At 40.1% G+C, this 14,011-nt stretch overlaps 2 protein-coding genes across 2 annotated transcripts; one reads left to right on the top strand and one right to left on the bottom strand.

Annotated features, from left to right (window-relative positions):
• Positions 1-38: 38 nt before the first annotated feature.
• On the bottom strand, positions 39-3,901 carry LOC113107923 (leucine-rich repeat and IQ domain-containing protein 3-like). The gene is made up of 7 exons (XM_026270758.1): positions 3,334-3,901; positions 2,945-3,268; positions 2,707-2,837; positions 2,429-2,561; positions 1,875-1,952; positions 1,050-1,200; positions 39-978 (listed from the first exon to the last, which is right to left on the bottom strand). Exons 1-7 carry the CDS (start codon positions 3,658-3,660, stop codon positions 344-346), a joined length of 1,779 nt encoding a protein of 592 aa, XP_026126543.1. The 5' UTR covers positions 3,661-3,901; the 3' UTR covers positions 39-343.
• Positions 3,902-4,046: 145 nt separating this feature from the next.
• On the top strand, positions 4,047-7,915 carry fpgt (fucose-1-phosphate guanylyltransferase). Its single transcript, XM_026269321.1, has 4 exons — positions 4,047-4,308; positions 4,529-4,696; positions 4,774-4,866; positions 5,806-7,915. Exons 1-4 carry the CDS (start codon positions 4,236-4,238, stop codon positions 7,200-7,202), a joined length of 1,731 nt encoding a protein of 576 aa, XP_026125106.1. The 5' UTR covers positions 4,047-4,235; the 3' UTR covers positions 7,203-7,915.
• Positions 7,916-14,011: the final 6,096 nt, after the last annotated feature.

Raw genomic sequence — 14,011 nt, 5'->3', positions numbered from 1 at the left:
TTGTTATGTAAAGTTGGTGGCTACTAGTTTCTTAATACTTGTGCCTGAAGGATGGGGGTGGTTGTGTATTAGGGGAGGTTTTACTTTTTTCTTTGGGGGGGGGGGGGTCCTGTTATGCAATATTTTTGAAATTTTGCATTTTGAAAAGAGGAGCAGATCTCAATGTCTATAATATAATCTTTGCAGACATATTCTATTAAGTACTGTAATATATTATTAGACTATTCTATACTATAGCGCAGTATATTCTGTTTTTGAAGCTAATGTGTACACAAAGGGTTCTAACTAACCAATGTGTAAATGTCATGTTAAACTGAGAGTTTGGTTAAAAACATTCATGCATTCATTGCTGGTTACCACGTTTCCATGTGTGGTATCTAAGCATGGCCCTCGCTAGAGAGTTGTGCTGTTGGCTGAAACTGCAAACCATCTCTTGCTCCTGGATCCTCATCCTCTTCTCTTCCAAAAAGCGGGCATGTTTCTGACGTGCATGATGGATGTCCTGCTCCAGCTTGGCTCTCTGTAGAGTAAGAGTTTTCTCCATATCCACTCGTTCCCGCTCCTGCCGCAGACGTATATCTGTCCTTCGAGCTTCTGTAAAGATGTCTCGGCGGCCCTTGGCTACTTCACGGTCTATCTGGCGCTCCGTTACCTTCTCTTCAAGGTGTCTCTGCATTCTGGCTTTATCAAATGCTTGATGGACTCTTTCAATGACTTCGAAGGGGGTGAGGCTGATTTTGTCATGGCAACAGCCAATCAGGCGCTTCCCTGGAATAGTTGCAGAAGAGTGTGGCTGTGGACCTGGTCTCTGAGTGTGAAAATGGCTGATGGCCTCACGTACGTCCTGTCCTGCAGCTTTACGGGACCACAACATGTCACTCAGTGGCTCACTCTGGTGGACCAAAGCTTTTAGTCCCAAAACACGAAAGGTTCCTTCTTCAGTTTCTTCATTACAGACCTCAGCAGTCACACTGATATCTACGCAGAACAAGTATTCAGTGAATCACATCTATCAAAAAGCTAACTAAAGTAAAAAACTTCTGTTGTACCTGGGTCAAGTGTGTTTAGATGGGCCTTAGATTTCAGACTTTGACTGCACTGAGGAGTGTTGCATGGTGCTTTTATTTCTTGTTGACTGTCCTTTGATTTAACACTTGCAGCATTCTGTATAATATGTGTAAAAGTTACAAAGTGAACAGTCTACATTTAGATACACCCTAAAAAATGAAATGCAAAAATTTCAATGCACCTGTTACCAAAATTAATAAATGTATGGTTGCAAGTAAAATAAAATTAATCAAATTAATTTCATTAAAACTTCTAAGTTGCCAACATTATTTTAATGAGTTTTGTTGACATAATAATGTTGTTAATATGAACTTAATATTGTATGTAAACTCAAATTTCTGTGTTAACTGATGTAGTTTTAGCAATAATCAATAATCAATAAAATTGTCTTGTTAATTTTTGTGCAGTTGAGATCTAGTTCCCAGCATACTTTGCATAGAACTAGATAAGGAGAATGAGTGTTGAATTTAGCAGTTTTTAAGGGAAATGTTATATTTGACATTTAAAGGAGCTTTTGTCATGTTTTGTCAGTTTTTGACATTACATTTCATGCTGAAGAGTAGACTACATGAATGTAATCAGCAATGACTGTTCCTCTCAGTGCACTTTTTGGTTGAACATAATTTCTTTACATGTTGTCATGAAGTAAAAAACTCACCCAAACAGTTGCATCAATTTATTTATTATTTTGTTACTGAGCAACCCATTATTTTTTAGATTGTACAGTGTTTATATTTTTTATGATATATATATATTTTTTACTGATATATATTGTTTATATCAGTATTTATATACTGTCACAATACCTCTGGGTAGCCAGTTTGCATCAGTTTGTCAAGGTTCACATGAAGTCTTTGGATCTCTGTTTTTCTCTCTTCATTTTTCTTTTGTTGAGAAACATAAAACTACATTTTAGAATACTGCACATGAGCATTTCAAATAACCTAAATGCTTTGCTTATATATATATATATATATATATATATATATATATATATATATATATTTATATATATATAAATATATATATATATATATATATATTAGACATCTATAATGTTACAAAACCACAAAACATTTATATTTAAATTTAATGATGTTTTTTAAACTTTCTTTATCAAAGAATCCTGAAAAAAGCAGCACTGTTTTCAACAATGATATTAAGAAATGTTTCCTGTGCATCAAATCAACATATTAGAATGAACAATATTTATTATTTTAAATTATAATAATGTTTCACAATATTATAGTTTTTATTGTCTTTTTGATGCAATAAGTGATCAAATATAACATTTTTTAAAATTACTGAACCCAAGCCTCTGAATTGTAATATATATATATCAGTCCAATATAGTACATACTAGTTCAGGGTGGTCATCTGTGTCTTCCTCCATTGTTTTCTGAGACTGGGATTGTACCTGGTCAATTTCTGTGCTCAAAGGCATGGAAATGAATGGTTTCTCAGACGTTATCGGTTTCTTTGTACTGCAAAGCCTGACAATGAAGAAATCCTCTTAAAACCAAAAATCCCAAATAATATCTTTATCAATAAGTAACTGTATTTGTACTATAGTGAACAAAATAAGCATAAAACGTTCCATAGCAAATGTCAAGACATAAAAAAATTCAAAATATTTACCCAAGACTTTTTCTAATTAAATGACCTCGAATCCAGCGCTGTATAATTAGTGTAGGGGAATAAACAGCCTGAATCCTGTTTATGTCAGAAATTATTTTATATGTTGCTTTCATCTCTGTCTCAAATGAATCCTGAGGAAAAAGAAAACATCAAAATATGTTGTTGTTTTTATTTTTTTGCACTTAGACATAGCAGTAAACACAACAAACGAAGACCAGGATAAATAATGAGCACTAACCGACTTTATAGTTTGGTACAAACTGACATAAAAGTGTTGATTCATGGCCTTGAATCGAATAGGAAGAGACCAGTTTTGAATGATTTCCTCATCAGAGATAACAAAGTTGTCCAAGGCCTTCAGTGACCATATACTGTTGATCAGACAGTGTCTGTAACTCTTCTTTAAACTGAGCGGGGTGTCACAGAGAGTTAAAGCAGTCAGGTTTAAACAGCCAGACAGGCCTTTAATATTGTTCCAAGTTGACATGTTGTTGTCGTGTAGATATAGAAGCTGCAATTCTTTCAGATGACTCCAACATGAAGCATCGGGGAGCTGAACAATCTGAGCAGAAAGATGACTGTTAGTGATTTGACTCAAATATTCAGGGCAGCAAATGAAATGAATACCTGATTTCCTTTCAGATCCAACTTCACCAAGCGAGTGCATTCCATCAGAGCTTCGATCCTGGTCAGAAAGTTGTCCGCCAAGAAGCAAATTCGCAGTGCTCTGCAAGATCCAATCTGATCCAGACTCTTTAAAAGCAAACTGCTCAATCTGACCATTATAATGTCCTTCAGGTCTTTCCCACTCTCTGATGTCCAGCAGCCATGATCCAGTATGAGAGACTGAGAGCAGTTTACCAAATAGGCCCAGTATCCCTCCAGAGAAACAATCTTCACATCTTTGTGAAATTCATCTCTTCCATTTTTTGAAGAAAACATTTTTTTTAACATATCATAAAAATATATTGAGGTAGGGCTACCGTCACCAGTTCATTATCATAGTTTAATCCCTAATATTTGCATATTTCACAAAAACTAAACTGTTCAAATTCTCAACCTGCTCTTTAGTTTGTTCTTACCATGGTTTTGTGTCTGGCTCTCAACTGTATTCTTTTGTTGGCCGAGTGATTCCAAGATAAAAGTTGCTATGACAACATTGGTTGGAAATATAAGGAGCTTCTCAACAACATTTTCTTTGAAAACCACTCACACCACTTTACAAATAAAACGAATAGCTTTGTGTCGGGAGTTTGAAAGTTATGAATAATTAATTCAGTTTAATGTATATTATTCGATGGAGAGTACTATGTATGGACGTCAGAGATTGTGTGTCACGTGACTGGAACCCGGAAGTGCTTATGTGTACACAGGTTACGGGACATATCTAACGGGTTTAGGTATTTTTTTAAAAACGCCAAATAACATCTGTTATCGATGTCCTGTTTTTGGTTCATATTTGTGGTTTATTAAAAGTGCCAGATGTTAGCGTAGTGATTTAGACAGATTTTACTGGTCAGATTCTCACAATGGCAGAGCGTTTTAACATCCATCTGCAAAAATCCACCAAGGACAAACTTGAAAAATTCAAACAAATAAGAGGTAAAGCTTCCGTTACATCTTTAGACTTTTCTGTTTTTACAGCTGCTTGACTTGTTGATTGCTGCTGAGCGATTGTCTCAATCCCATACCATGGTATTTACTACATGTCCAAATAAACATGGTATTACTGTAGTACTTTTCTCTACTTTTGTTGCTGAGAATATTTTCTGCTCATGAGGGTTTCTAAGCGGAGTAAAAGTTGTTTATTTCCCATACACAGGTAAAAAAGTTCAGTCTGATGTATTCTGGGATCTTGTGGTCATCACTTCAGTGGATGAGGACCAGAGGTCTGCTTATCAAATTCAGATAAATGAGAAACTGGAGAGGAAAGAACTGCCTCTTGGCATTAACTATCATGTGTTTGCAGATCCTCCAGGATGCAAGATTGGTGAGATATATATATAAAAATATAAAAAAATTGTTTAAGTACATTTTTAAGAGTTGTTTCTTCATCTGAACATACAGGTAATGGTGGATCAACTTTACATTCGCTGCAGTGTCTACATGATAAATATGGCAAGTCACTGTCAGGATTTAAAGTCATCCTTATTCATGCAGGTACTATATTAATCTTTGTAATATTCACCAAACCTCATTCATGCATTTTGTTAATTGTAAATGAGCTGTATTTGTCAAGGCTGCATTTATTCATAAAATACAGTAAAAGAAAAAGGAAAAAAAAAAAGTATTACATTTCAAAATGACTGTTTCTGTTATGTATATTTTTGATATAAGTTTAAGATACATTTTCAGCGTACGTTACTTCAGTCTTCAGTGTCACATGATCCTTCAGAAATCATACAGATGTACTTATTTGGTTGTCAAGAAATTATCAATGTATGAAAACAGTTATGCTGCTTAATATTTTTTGAAAACTTTGTTACATATCTTTTCAGGATTCTATGATGAATAGAAAGTTGAAAAGGCAAGTTTATTTCTATGCATTTAAAATGTAAAAATAGAAAATGATCATATATAAAATACAGTACAAACAGTTCAGGTGTAGCACAGTGCTCATTCAATAAATGCACAGCTAAACATACAAGTTTTGAGTCTGGTTTTAAATGTGGCTTATTTTTTAGCACATCTGATCTCTTCTGGAAACTGGTTCCAACTGTGGGTGGCATTACAGCTAAAAGCGTACTCTCCTTGTTTTGTGTGAACCCGTGGTATCCTCATGATCTGAGTGGTCTGTTAGGTTTATATTCAGTGAGCATATCTGCAGTGTGTTTAGGTCCCATTGAGTGATTTATAAATGAGTTAAAGTACTTTAAAATCAATCCTAAATGTAACTGGAAGCCAATGTAAGGACCCGAGGACTGGTGTGTTATGTTCAGATTTCCTGGTTCTAGTCAGAATTCTAGCAGCAGTGTTCTGGATGAGCTGCAGCTGTCTAATAGTCTTCTTGGGAAGGCGGAGAAATCTCGGATATATAAATTGTATACATTTGTTAAAATGTACTCATTTATCTATGCATTTTTTTATATATATTTGCAGGAGGATTCAGTCAACGTTTGCCCAGTGCCAGTGCCCTTGGTAAAATACTCACAGCTGTGCCCCTGGGAAACCCTTTATATCAAATGCTGGAGCTCAAACTTGCAATTTATGTGGATTTCCCCTCAAACATGAAGCCGGGGATGCTGGTTACCTGTGCTGATGATATAGAGCTCTACAGTGTTTCTGACCAAGAGAGTGTGGTGTTTGATAAGTCAGGTTTTACTGCCTTAGCACATCCCTCCCCTCTCTCTGTTGGTACCACTCATGGAGTTTTTGTTCTCGAACCAGCACATATGCCCAGAATTTGTGATATGGAATACAGAACTTGCTCTCAGTTTCTGCACAAACCAAGCATTGAAAAGATGTTCAAATGCAACGCCGTATGCGAGAGGGAAGGAGAGGAGTTTGTTTACACTGACAGCACTTACTATTTTGATTACGGGACTGCCATGACCCTGCTGACCCTGTTCCGTGAAATCAGCCCTCTGACATGTGAAATCGATGCCTATGGAGACTTTCTTCAAGCCCTGGGGCGAAGAGCTACTGTGGATTACACAGAAAACACTGCCAACGTCACGACGAAGGAAATCGGTCTCGTTGAGATTCGCAGAAAGATTTTCCACCGTCTCAAAGGCACGCCACTCAACGTCATCCTGTTGAACAACTCCAAGTTTTATCATGTCGGCACCACAGAGGAATACTTGTTCCACTTCAGCACGGACCCCTGTCTCAGAGCAGAACTCGGCCTGCTCTCTGCTGCCTTCAGTGTGTGCGACTTGGAGCCATCGGAGAGAACTAGAGTTTGCGTGTCGCACAGCATCCTGGATCCCAGTGTGAGCATGTCCCAGGGCAGTGTTGTGGAATACTCCAGACTGGATGCTAGAGTTAAAGTCGGAAGTAGATCTATCATCAGTGGCTGCTGGATAGACACGGATCTTACCGTGCCAAGTGACACCTTCATCCACTCTTTATCTGTAAACCTGGATGGAAAAACGGGTTTTGTGACTGTGGTTTTTGGTGTTAAAGATGATTTGAAGAAAAGTGTATCCAGTCCTGCTCATATGAAAGCATTGAGTTTGTTTAAGGTTAATCTGGAGGACTGTGTTGGACTCTGGGGTTTGTTTCCTGAGAAGGTCAGGTTCTCGGGAGACACATCTATGTGTAGTTTGTGGAACGCCTGCATTTTCCCAGTGTGCTCCAATCTAAAGGATTCATTTGTGATGTCACTGGGGATGCTGAAGGCACTGGATAGTGGAACTAGTTTCGCACTACCAAAAAAAGCCACACTAACCTCTTTACAAGAAACTCTGCAGAACAAGAACCTGGAGGAAATGCTGAAATTTAGGAAAGAACTTTATGAAGACATTCTTAGGGTTAATTCAAGTCATTCTGTCTGAGCATAAATGATCAATAATTTAATCGTGAATGCTGCTCAGCAAAGGCAAAGCCTTGTAAGTACTGAGGCCATGTCTTCAAAGTAGTTTTTACTAAATTGATTTGATAGCAGTTTTCACACACAGTTTTTTTCTAAATCTGAGCAATCGTATGAGATTGGTATGAATTAGGAGTTCGGAATCTTACAAAATTACTATGAATTTGCCACCACATTTTTCACAAATTCGTATGAGTGAGTTCGTACAGATTATCCACCTTGTCAAAAATGTACGCATGTTGAGCCATGTGATGAAACTCTTAAATTGCCCATAACAAACACTATAGAAATACCAAGACAATGCACTCACACTGCTGCGAATGGGAGAAAGTGCAACATGCAATATGGTGGAATAAGTCCCTCCTTCTGAATAAAAGAGCCAATTGGCAGATAGTAAAGTCATGCATCACTAAAGCTGCCATTAAGATCTTTGTTTGCAATAGAAACTGTTTTAGCAAGTATTCACTAACTGGTTGTACCAAATAATTTTTATTTTTTTTTTGCCATTTTTGCTTTTATTAGATAAGACAAGAATTGAGGTGGGACAGGATTAGGAAAATCCTGCTGCCCACAAGGCTATTTGCGCCAATGTCAGTGTTTCTCAATTCAGTGTTTATTTTATTTTTTTATTTTTTTCAGACATGTTTATTTATTAAATTTGTGTTGGAACAATTTAAATTTGTGTGTGGAGAGTTATTCCTTCTGTTATATTTAAATATTTATCTTACTTGGAGCATCTTCACAAAACACCTATTAAGACATGATGAAGTAAAAATCATGTGCGTAACCTCATACACAATTATCATTATAATATTTCCTTAATTTACCCATTTTAAACTTTGTTGTGGAGGAAACATTTCTTATATGTTGGTGGAAATTGTGATATGTTTTAGCAGAAAGTTTAAGATTTTCTGTTTTATTTTACTGTCAGTGGAATGCATCCTTGCTTACAAGTATTAACTTCTTTCCAAAAAACACAAATGCAAATCTTACTGACCCCAAATTCTGAATGGTAGTGCATTTCCTTTATAGAACACAGAGTCACATCCAAGTTCAGAGAACGAAAGATAAAGAAAGATGAGTCTTGATGCAGCTGTTGTCTGAAGAGAGAAATCGACCGTGACCTCACCCTGTAATAGGTTCAGATCCTTAGAGAGGTCAGCTGTCATTGTTGACACACGTTCCACACCGAGGTTGATGTATTTTTAGCAGGGGCTGTGATCCCTTATCGGACTTTTCTCTATTGTGCCAAAGCATTTTGTTACCACTGCATGAGACTTTCCCTCCAACTAACCGTGTACAAAAGTTGTACAAAAGACCCACTCAAACCTGAACAGTAAACATTAAGTTTCTTCAGCTGGCTGTTTGATTAGTTCAGTTCATTCATTCAGCTGTTGTTATTATACAATATAATTTAATAATTTAGTCTTTTAATCCTTGTTGACATTTACAGTCTTCACTGACAGTGAGTAAATATTGTTCTTGGATTCTTGTAAATTGTATTATCATGTCCATGTTGTGGTCTTGATTCTACATTGTTTTGCTTTAGGCGAGTTGAAAAAGAAAGAGAGAGTCATATGCTGTTATAATTGAGAGACTGGAGGAACACTTGAAAATGAATGAGAAAGGAGTTCAAGGAACTCAAACATGTTTTCAGGTGAGACGGACTGAAACTAGGTTTTCAGACGGCCTGTTTTGTAGTGTACTATTATTTAGTGTTTACAAATGTGGCTTAATGTGTGGCCTTCTATTTTAATAACGCAACTGAGGAAAGAATAAATGTTGAGATCTGTTTTATGCATTTTTGATACAGCTCAGATGAAGCATTTAATAAAGTCAATCTGAATTATCGCTACATCTCTGCTGCATATGTGGAGTTCGAGCTGAAACATGTTGAACGTTAACTGCTATAATGCAATGATGTTAATTTAGAACGTTATATATGATTCATTCCAATGTACTCATGTTGAATTACTAACATTTCACAATGAAATTATATTTAATTTACTTTGTAGGAGCAAATTTCCCCCTGTTGATTTTCTTGATTCCTTACCTTCAGATTGTTTTGGTACTTTCCTATAATTCAAGCCATTTTCTTTTTTGCTATCAGGGAATAAAGTTCACATCAGGAACCAAATGGCTGAAAGGTCTGCATCCATCCAGATTTCCCAGAATGGATTCACTGCACTGCACCTGGCTGCATTCAAGGTCAGTCAAGGGTTAATAATATTCCCAAATGCTGTGTTCTTTTCAAATTGAGAGTTCAAATAACTGATAAAATCATCATAAACCACTACAGTCCATCAGTTAATATATTGAGAAGTGAAAATCTGTATGTTTATAACAAAAAATCCATAATAAGAATTTATTGTTATTATTTATTTTTTTGCCTTAAACCATTGCTTCCTGGCTTCCGGCTTGAGTCCTCTATTAAGAGTTTTTATAAATTTCTTAAAAAAAAAATACTGAATCTGTTCCGATGAAGAAACTAACTCATCTAGATCTTAGATCTATGCCTGAGGGTCATGTTAACATTTTTGTGAACTATTCTTTTAAAGCCTATCTCTCCTAAACAGTCAATGCTCAAGACAACGATGACCATGTTCTCCTTCATTTCAGCTCTCCATTTGGACACCAAGAGGTTGTCTGTTTACTTCTGCAGGGCACCTTTGACATACAGCCGCACTCTGTCAGCATCTATGGTGACACACCTCTCCACCCGTGAGTTCACCTGAGAAGTGAATCCCACACAACACAAGGTGAAATGGCTGAAGTGGAAGTGAATGATCTGGAGTCTGGAGAGCAGTTATAGTGATTGTGATCTGAGTCTCATATTCCCTATCAGAGCCTGCTACAATGGAAAGCTTGAAGTGGTGCAGGGGCCTGTACCATGATGGTAGCTGAACAAATTCAGAGTTACAGGATTAGATTTGAATTGACAAAACCAAACCTCTCCAATCTGGCTTTGTTGGTACCATGATGCTGTTCATCAACCTTCTTTGTCAACTCAGGCTTTGATCCTGAGTTTGTGGAGCGTGTGCACATGAAAATGTGACATCACTGGTGAACAGCCAATCATGGCCTTGCAATACAAAGCAAATTTGATTTACTTCTCGCGAGAGACCCAGCGAGATTCAAAACTGAAGGTTAAAGGTTTTGCTAAAGGTTAAGAGATTGATGAATATGACAAATTTAAACGTCATATGAAATATGAAGGAGGTCAAAGCTCTCTCTGAGTCCCCCATTAAAACCTAATCCACTAAAACACTGCAACTGTAGGTTCCTTTGGAAAGGTCTACAAAGGAAGTGTCATGATCCTGCCCTCGTGTCCTTGATTTTTCCTAGTCTTGAGGCAGGATCATGACAGACCCTTGTTTTGTGTACAAGCGCATGGCCTTGTCTTTGGGCCATGTGCTTGTGTTGTCTCGTTCCCTTGCCCCGCCCCCCTTGTTAACCTAGTCTTGATTGTCCCATCTGTGCCACCTGTCGTGTCTTGATTGTTCCCCCTATTTAGATCTCCTAGTGTGCTCTGTCTTGCGTCGGTTCATTGTGATTTGTGTACCTGTGATTGTGATTGTTCCACTCTGTGATTGTTCCTTAAGAAGTGTTTGTATTACCGTGAGTGTTTGTTTATTGTTAGTATTTAGAGTCCTTGTTTATCTTGTCAGTCCAGTCCTGTTTTAGTTATTTAGTCTTTACCTTGCTCCGTATTTTCCCCCTCGTGGGTTTTGTTTTCCCCTTTTTGTAATAAACCCTTTGTTTGAGAATCCCTGTCTGCACCTGAGTTCCTCCCTTACCAATACCTGACAGAATGAACCGACCACCAAGGAACTCAGCAGACAGGAGGCAATGCTGGATGGCATCAGCCAGCCAGCGAGATTGTTTTGAGGGCTCTCGCCTTGTGGTGTTCCGGGGGACCAGGGGAGGTCGTTCCGGAGTGAGCGGGCGAGAGGAGGAGCCCCAGAGGTCCCCACCTACCCAGCTGCCGGCGATCCCGGAGGGTCGTGTCCTGGCCGTGGCAACCCTGGGGGGTCAGGCAAGCCCCTCCCAGAGTCCTGAGGTGCCCTCCTCAGCCAGCAGTCTCCCCATGAAACGAGGGAGACGGTTTTCATGGGAGTCAACTTCTGAGTCTTCGGCGTCCGAGACTGCCCTGTCCGAGACCAAACTCCCCCAACCCGCCTCTGACCCAGCTGTAGCCTCTGCACCGCGCCCAAGGAGGAAGAGGAGGAAGAGGGGGCCTGCCGGTCCTGTGACCCTGTCTCCGCCCGAGCCAGCAGCGGTGGGCGTGCCTGAGCCAGCAGCGGTGGGCGTGCCTGAGCCAGCAGCGGTGGGCGTGCCCGAGCCAGCAGCGGTGAGCGTGCCTGAGCCAGCAGCGGAGAGAGCTGGCGTGCCCGTGCCAGCAGCGGAGAGAGCTGGCGTGCCCGTGCCAGCAGCGGAGAGAGCTGGCGTGCCCGAGCCGGCAAAGAGAGCTGCAGTCGTGAGAGCGGAGGAGAGAGCCGCGGCCGACTCTGCAGCAAAGACTCTTGTACAGTCTGTCTCATCTCGTAAGGAGATGCCAATTGTCCTGGCTGCTAAAGCCTTTTCTGATTATTTGTCCCGTCTTGTCCAAATTTTAGAAGTCCCCGTCAGTCCTGTTTTGTCCCCTGACCCTGTCCCCAGAAGTCCTAAGTGTCCAGCCGTTGTCTCCCCGTGTCCAGCCGTTGTCTCCCCGTGTCCAGCCGTTGTCTCCCCGTGTCCAGCCGTTGTCTCCCCGTGTCCAGCCGTTGTCTCCCCGTGTCCAGCCGTTGTCTCCCCGTGTCCAGCCGTTGTGGCCCCGTGTCCAGCCGTTGTCTCCCCGTGTCCAGCCGTTGTCTCCCCGTGTCCCGTTGATGTGGCCCCGTGTCCCGTTGATGTGGCCCCGTGTCCTGTTGTCCCCCCGTGTCCAGTAGATGTCGTCTCCCCGCGTCCCGTAAGTCTTGCCCCGCGTCCCGTAAGTGTTGCCCCGCGTCCCTTGTCTGCTCCCGTCATGCCCCCGGTCAGTTGTTCCGAGACCCCTCCCCGCCCCTCACCACCCAGACCTGCCCGTACCCCCCGTCGTCAGCCTTTGTCCTGTCCTCCTAAGATTCCTACCCCACCCACCCGCCCTGGTCTGTCCCCCATGAACTTTGTGGTGCCGCCCCCTCCCCTTCCCTGTTTGTTTTTTTTGTTATGTCACCCTAACCCTGCCATTGTGTTTTCATGTTTGCCTTTGTTATTATTAGTCATGTCTTGTTGGTTTGTGTCTGTGTCCCAGTCTGTCATGTCAGTCATGTCCCGTGTTTGATGTTCCCTTGAGGAGCGTCTGGAAGCCGCTCCTTAAGGGAGGGGTTCTGTCATGATCCTGCCCTCGTGTCCTTGATTTTTTCCTAGTCTTGAGGCAGGATCATGACAGACCCTTGTTTTGTGTACAAGCGCATGGCCTTGTCTTTGGGCCATGTGCTTGTGTTGTCTCGTTCCCTTGCCCCGCCCCCCTTGTTAACCTAGTCGTGTCTTGATTGTCCCATCTGTGCCACCTGTCGTGTCTTGATTGTTCCCCCTATTTAGATCTCCTAGTGTGCTCTGTCTTGCGTCGGTTCATTGTGATTTGTGTACCTGTGATTGTTCCTTAAGAAGTGTTTGTATTACCGTGAGTGTTTGTTTATTGTTAGTATTTAGAGTCCTTGTTTATCTTGTCAGTCCAGTCCTGTTTTAGTTATTTAGTCTTTACCTTGCTCCGTGTTTTCCCCCTCGTGGGTTTTGTTTTCCCCTTTTTGTAATAAACCCTTTGTTTGAGAATCCCTGTCTGCACCTGAGTTCCTCCCTTACCAATACCTGACAGGAAGGTGCCGCAATAAGATAGTTGTAATTAAACGATAAGAGCTTTTTGCTTGTTTTTCCTTATTGTCCACATCATGTATACAAAGAGAAATGCCATAACCTTTCCACAGGTACCATGCAAACACACACTGCTCAAAGTCAGATACATATATGTATACAAAAAATTTATATTTAAAATAAATGCTGCTGATTTATCAAGCAGTCTAAAATGTCACTTGCATTGTTATGTGAAAGTGGGTGGTTAGTGTTGCAATTCCCATTTCCACAGTAACAGCAACTTTTCTAATTGGTGGAACTCGACGTTAAGGGCATGAATAGGGCCATTTTCAAAAAAGTTGGAGTCCTGACTAGAACGTAACTATAAGAGAAAGAAATCTGAAGCAATCTAGGATCTGTTTTTAGGACCTACATCAATTCCATTAAGCATCTGATTTCTACTTAGTGCTCCACGTGCAGTTTAAGGTGATCATCATCTCATTGATCTGTTTGAGTTGGAATGATGTTTGTGTATTGATCAGTGGTGAGTAAGGAGGTGTTCATTTAATTATGTCTTCACATCTAGAATCATCGATCTGCAGTCCATGCTCATCATTGCTATTGATGTAGTTAAGGCCATGAATTCTCTGCACAATCTGATCCAACCAATCATTCACAGAGACCTCAACAGGTTAGTCACCATCATCATCATCATCATCATCACATGCTTCGTTCAATAATCATGGTTGTCAATAAAATAGTGACAATTTCTCAGTCACTCATAAATCTGACCATGTGAATTTCTTTGTGCAAAGGGTCAGATTTTCCAGCTTCAAGATGCTCTGTGGATCATTGAAAATGTTGCTGATGTCAGTCAACCGCTTCAGTGCTGTGATAATGAAAGCAAAAATGGGACAACTGTATTAAATTTGAAAAATGCACTTTTGATCTGCACAATTTATG

The sequence above is a fragment of the Carassius auratus genome, chromosome 8 (genome assembly GCF_003368295.1).
Source record: "Carassius auratus strain Wakin chromosome 8, ASM336829v1, whole genome shotgun sequence".
Taxonomy (NCBI): domain Eukaryota; kingdom Metazoa; phylum Chordata; class Actinopteri; order Cypriniformes; family Cyprinidae; genus Carassius; species Carassius auratus.
This window is presented reverse-complemented; position numbering and strand designations above follow the sequence as displayed.

Excerpts from the sequence above, each read along its gene's own strand:
- LOC113107923 (XM_026270758.1), bottom strand. The coding sequence starts at position 3,660 with ATGTTAAAAAAAATGTTTTCTTCAAAAAATGGAAGAGATGAATTTCAC. Across the intron at positions 2,562-2,706 it reads TTAATTAGAAAAAGTCTTGG|GCTTTGCAGTACAAAGAAAC; the intron begins GTAAATATTTTG and ends CTTCATTGTCAG. Across the intron at positions 979-1,049 it reads TCTAAACACACTTGACCCAG|ATATCAGTGTGACTGCTGAG; the intron begins GTACAACAGAAG and ends TGTTCTGCGTAG.
- fpgt (XM_026269321.1), top strand. The coding sequence starts at position 4,236 with ATGGCAGAGCGTTTTAACATCCATCTGCAAAAATCCACCAAGGACAAA. Across the intron at positions 4,309-4,528 it reads AAAATTCAAACAAATAAGAG|GTAAAAAAGTTCAGTCTGAT; the intron begins GTAAAGCTTCCG and ends TCCCATACACAG. Across the intron at positions 4,697-4,773 it reads TCCTCCAGGATGCAAGATTG|GTAATGGTGGATCAACTTTA; the intron begins GTGAGATATATA and ends CTGAACATACAG.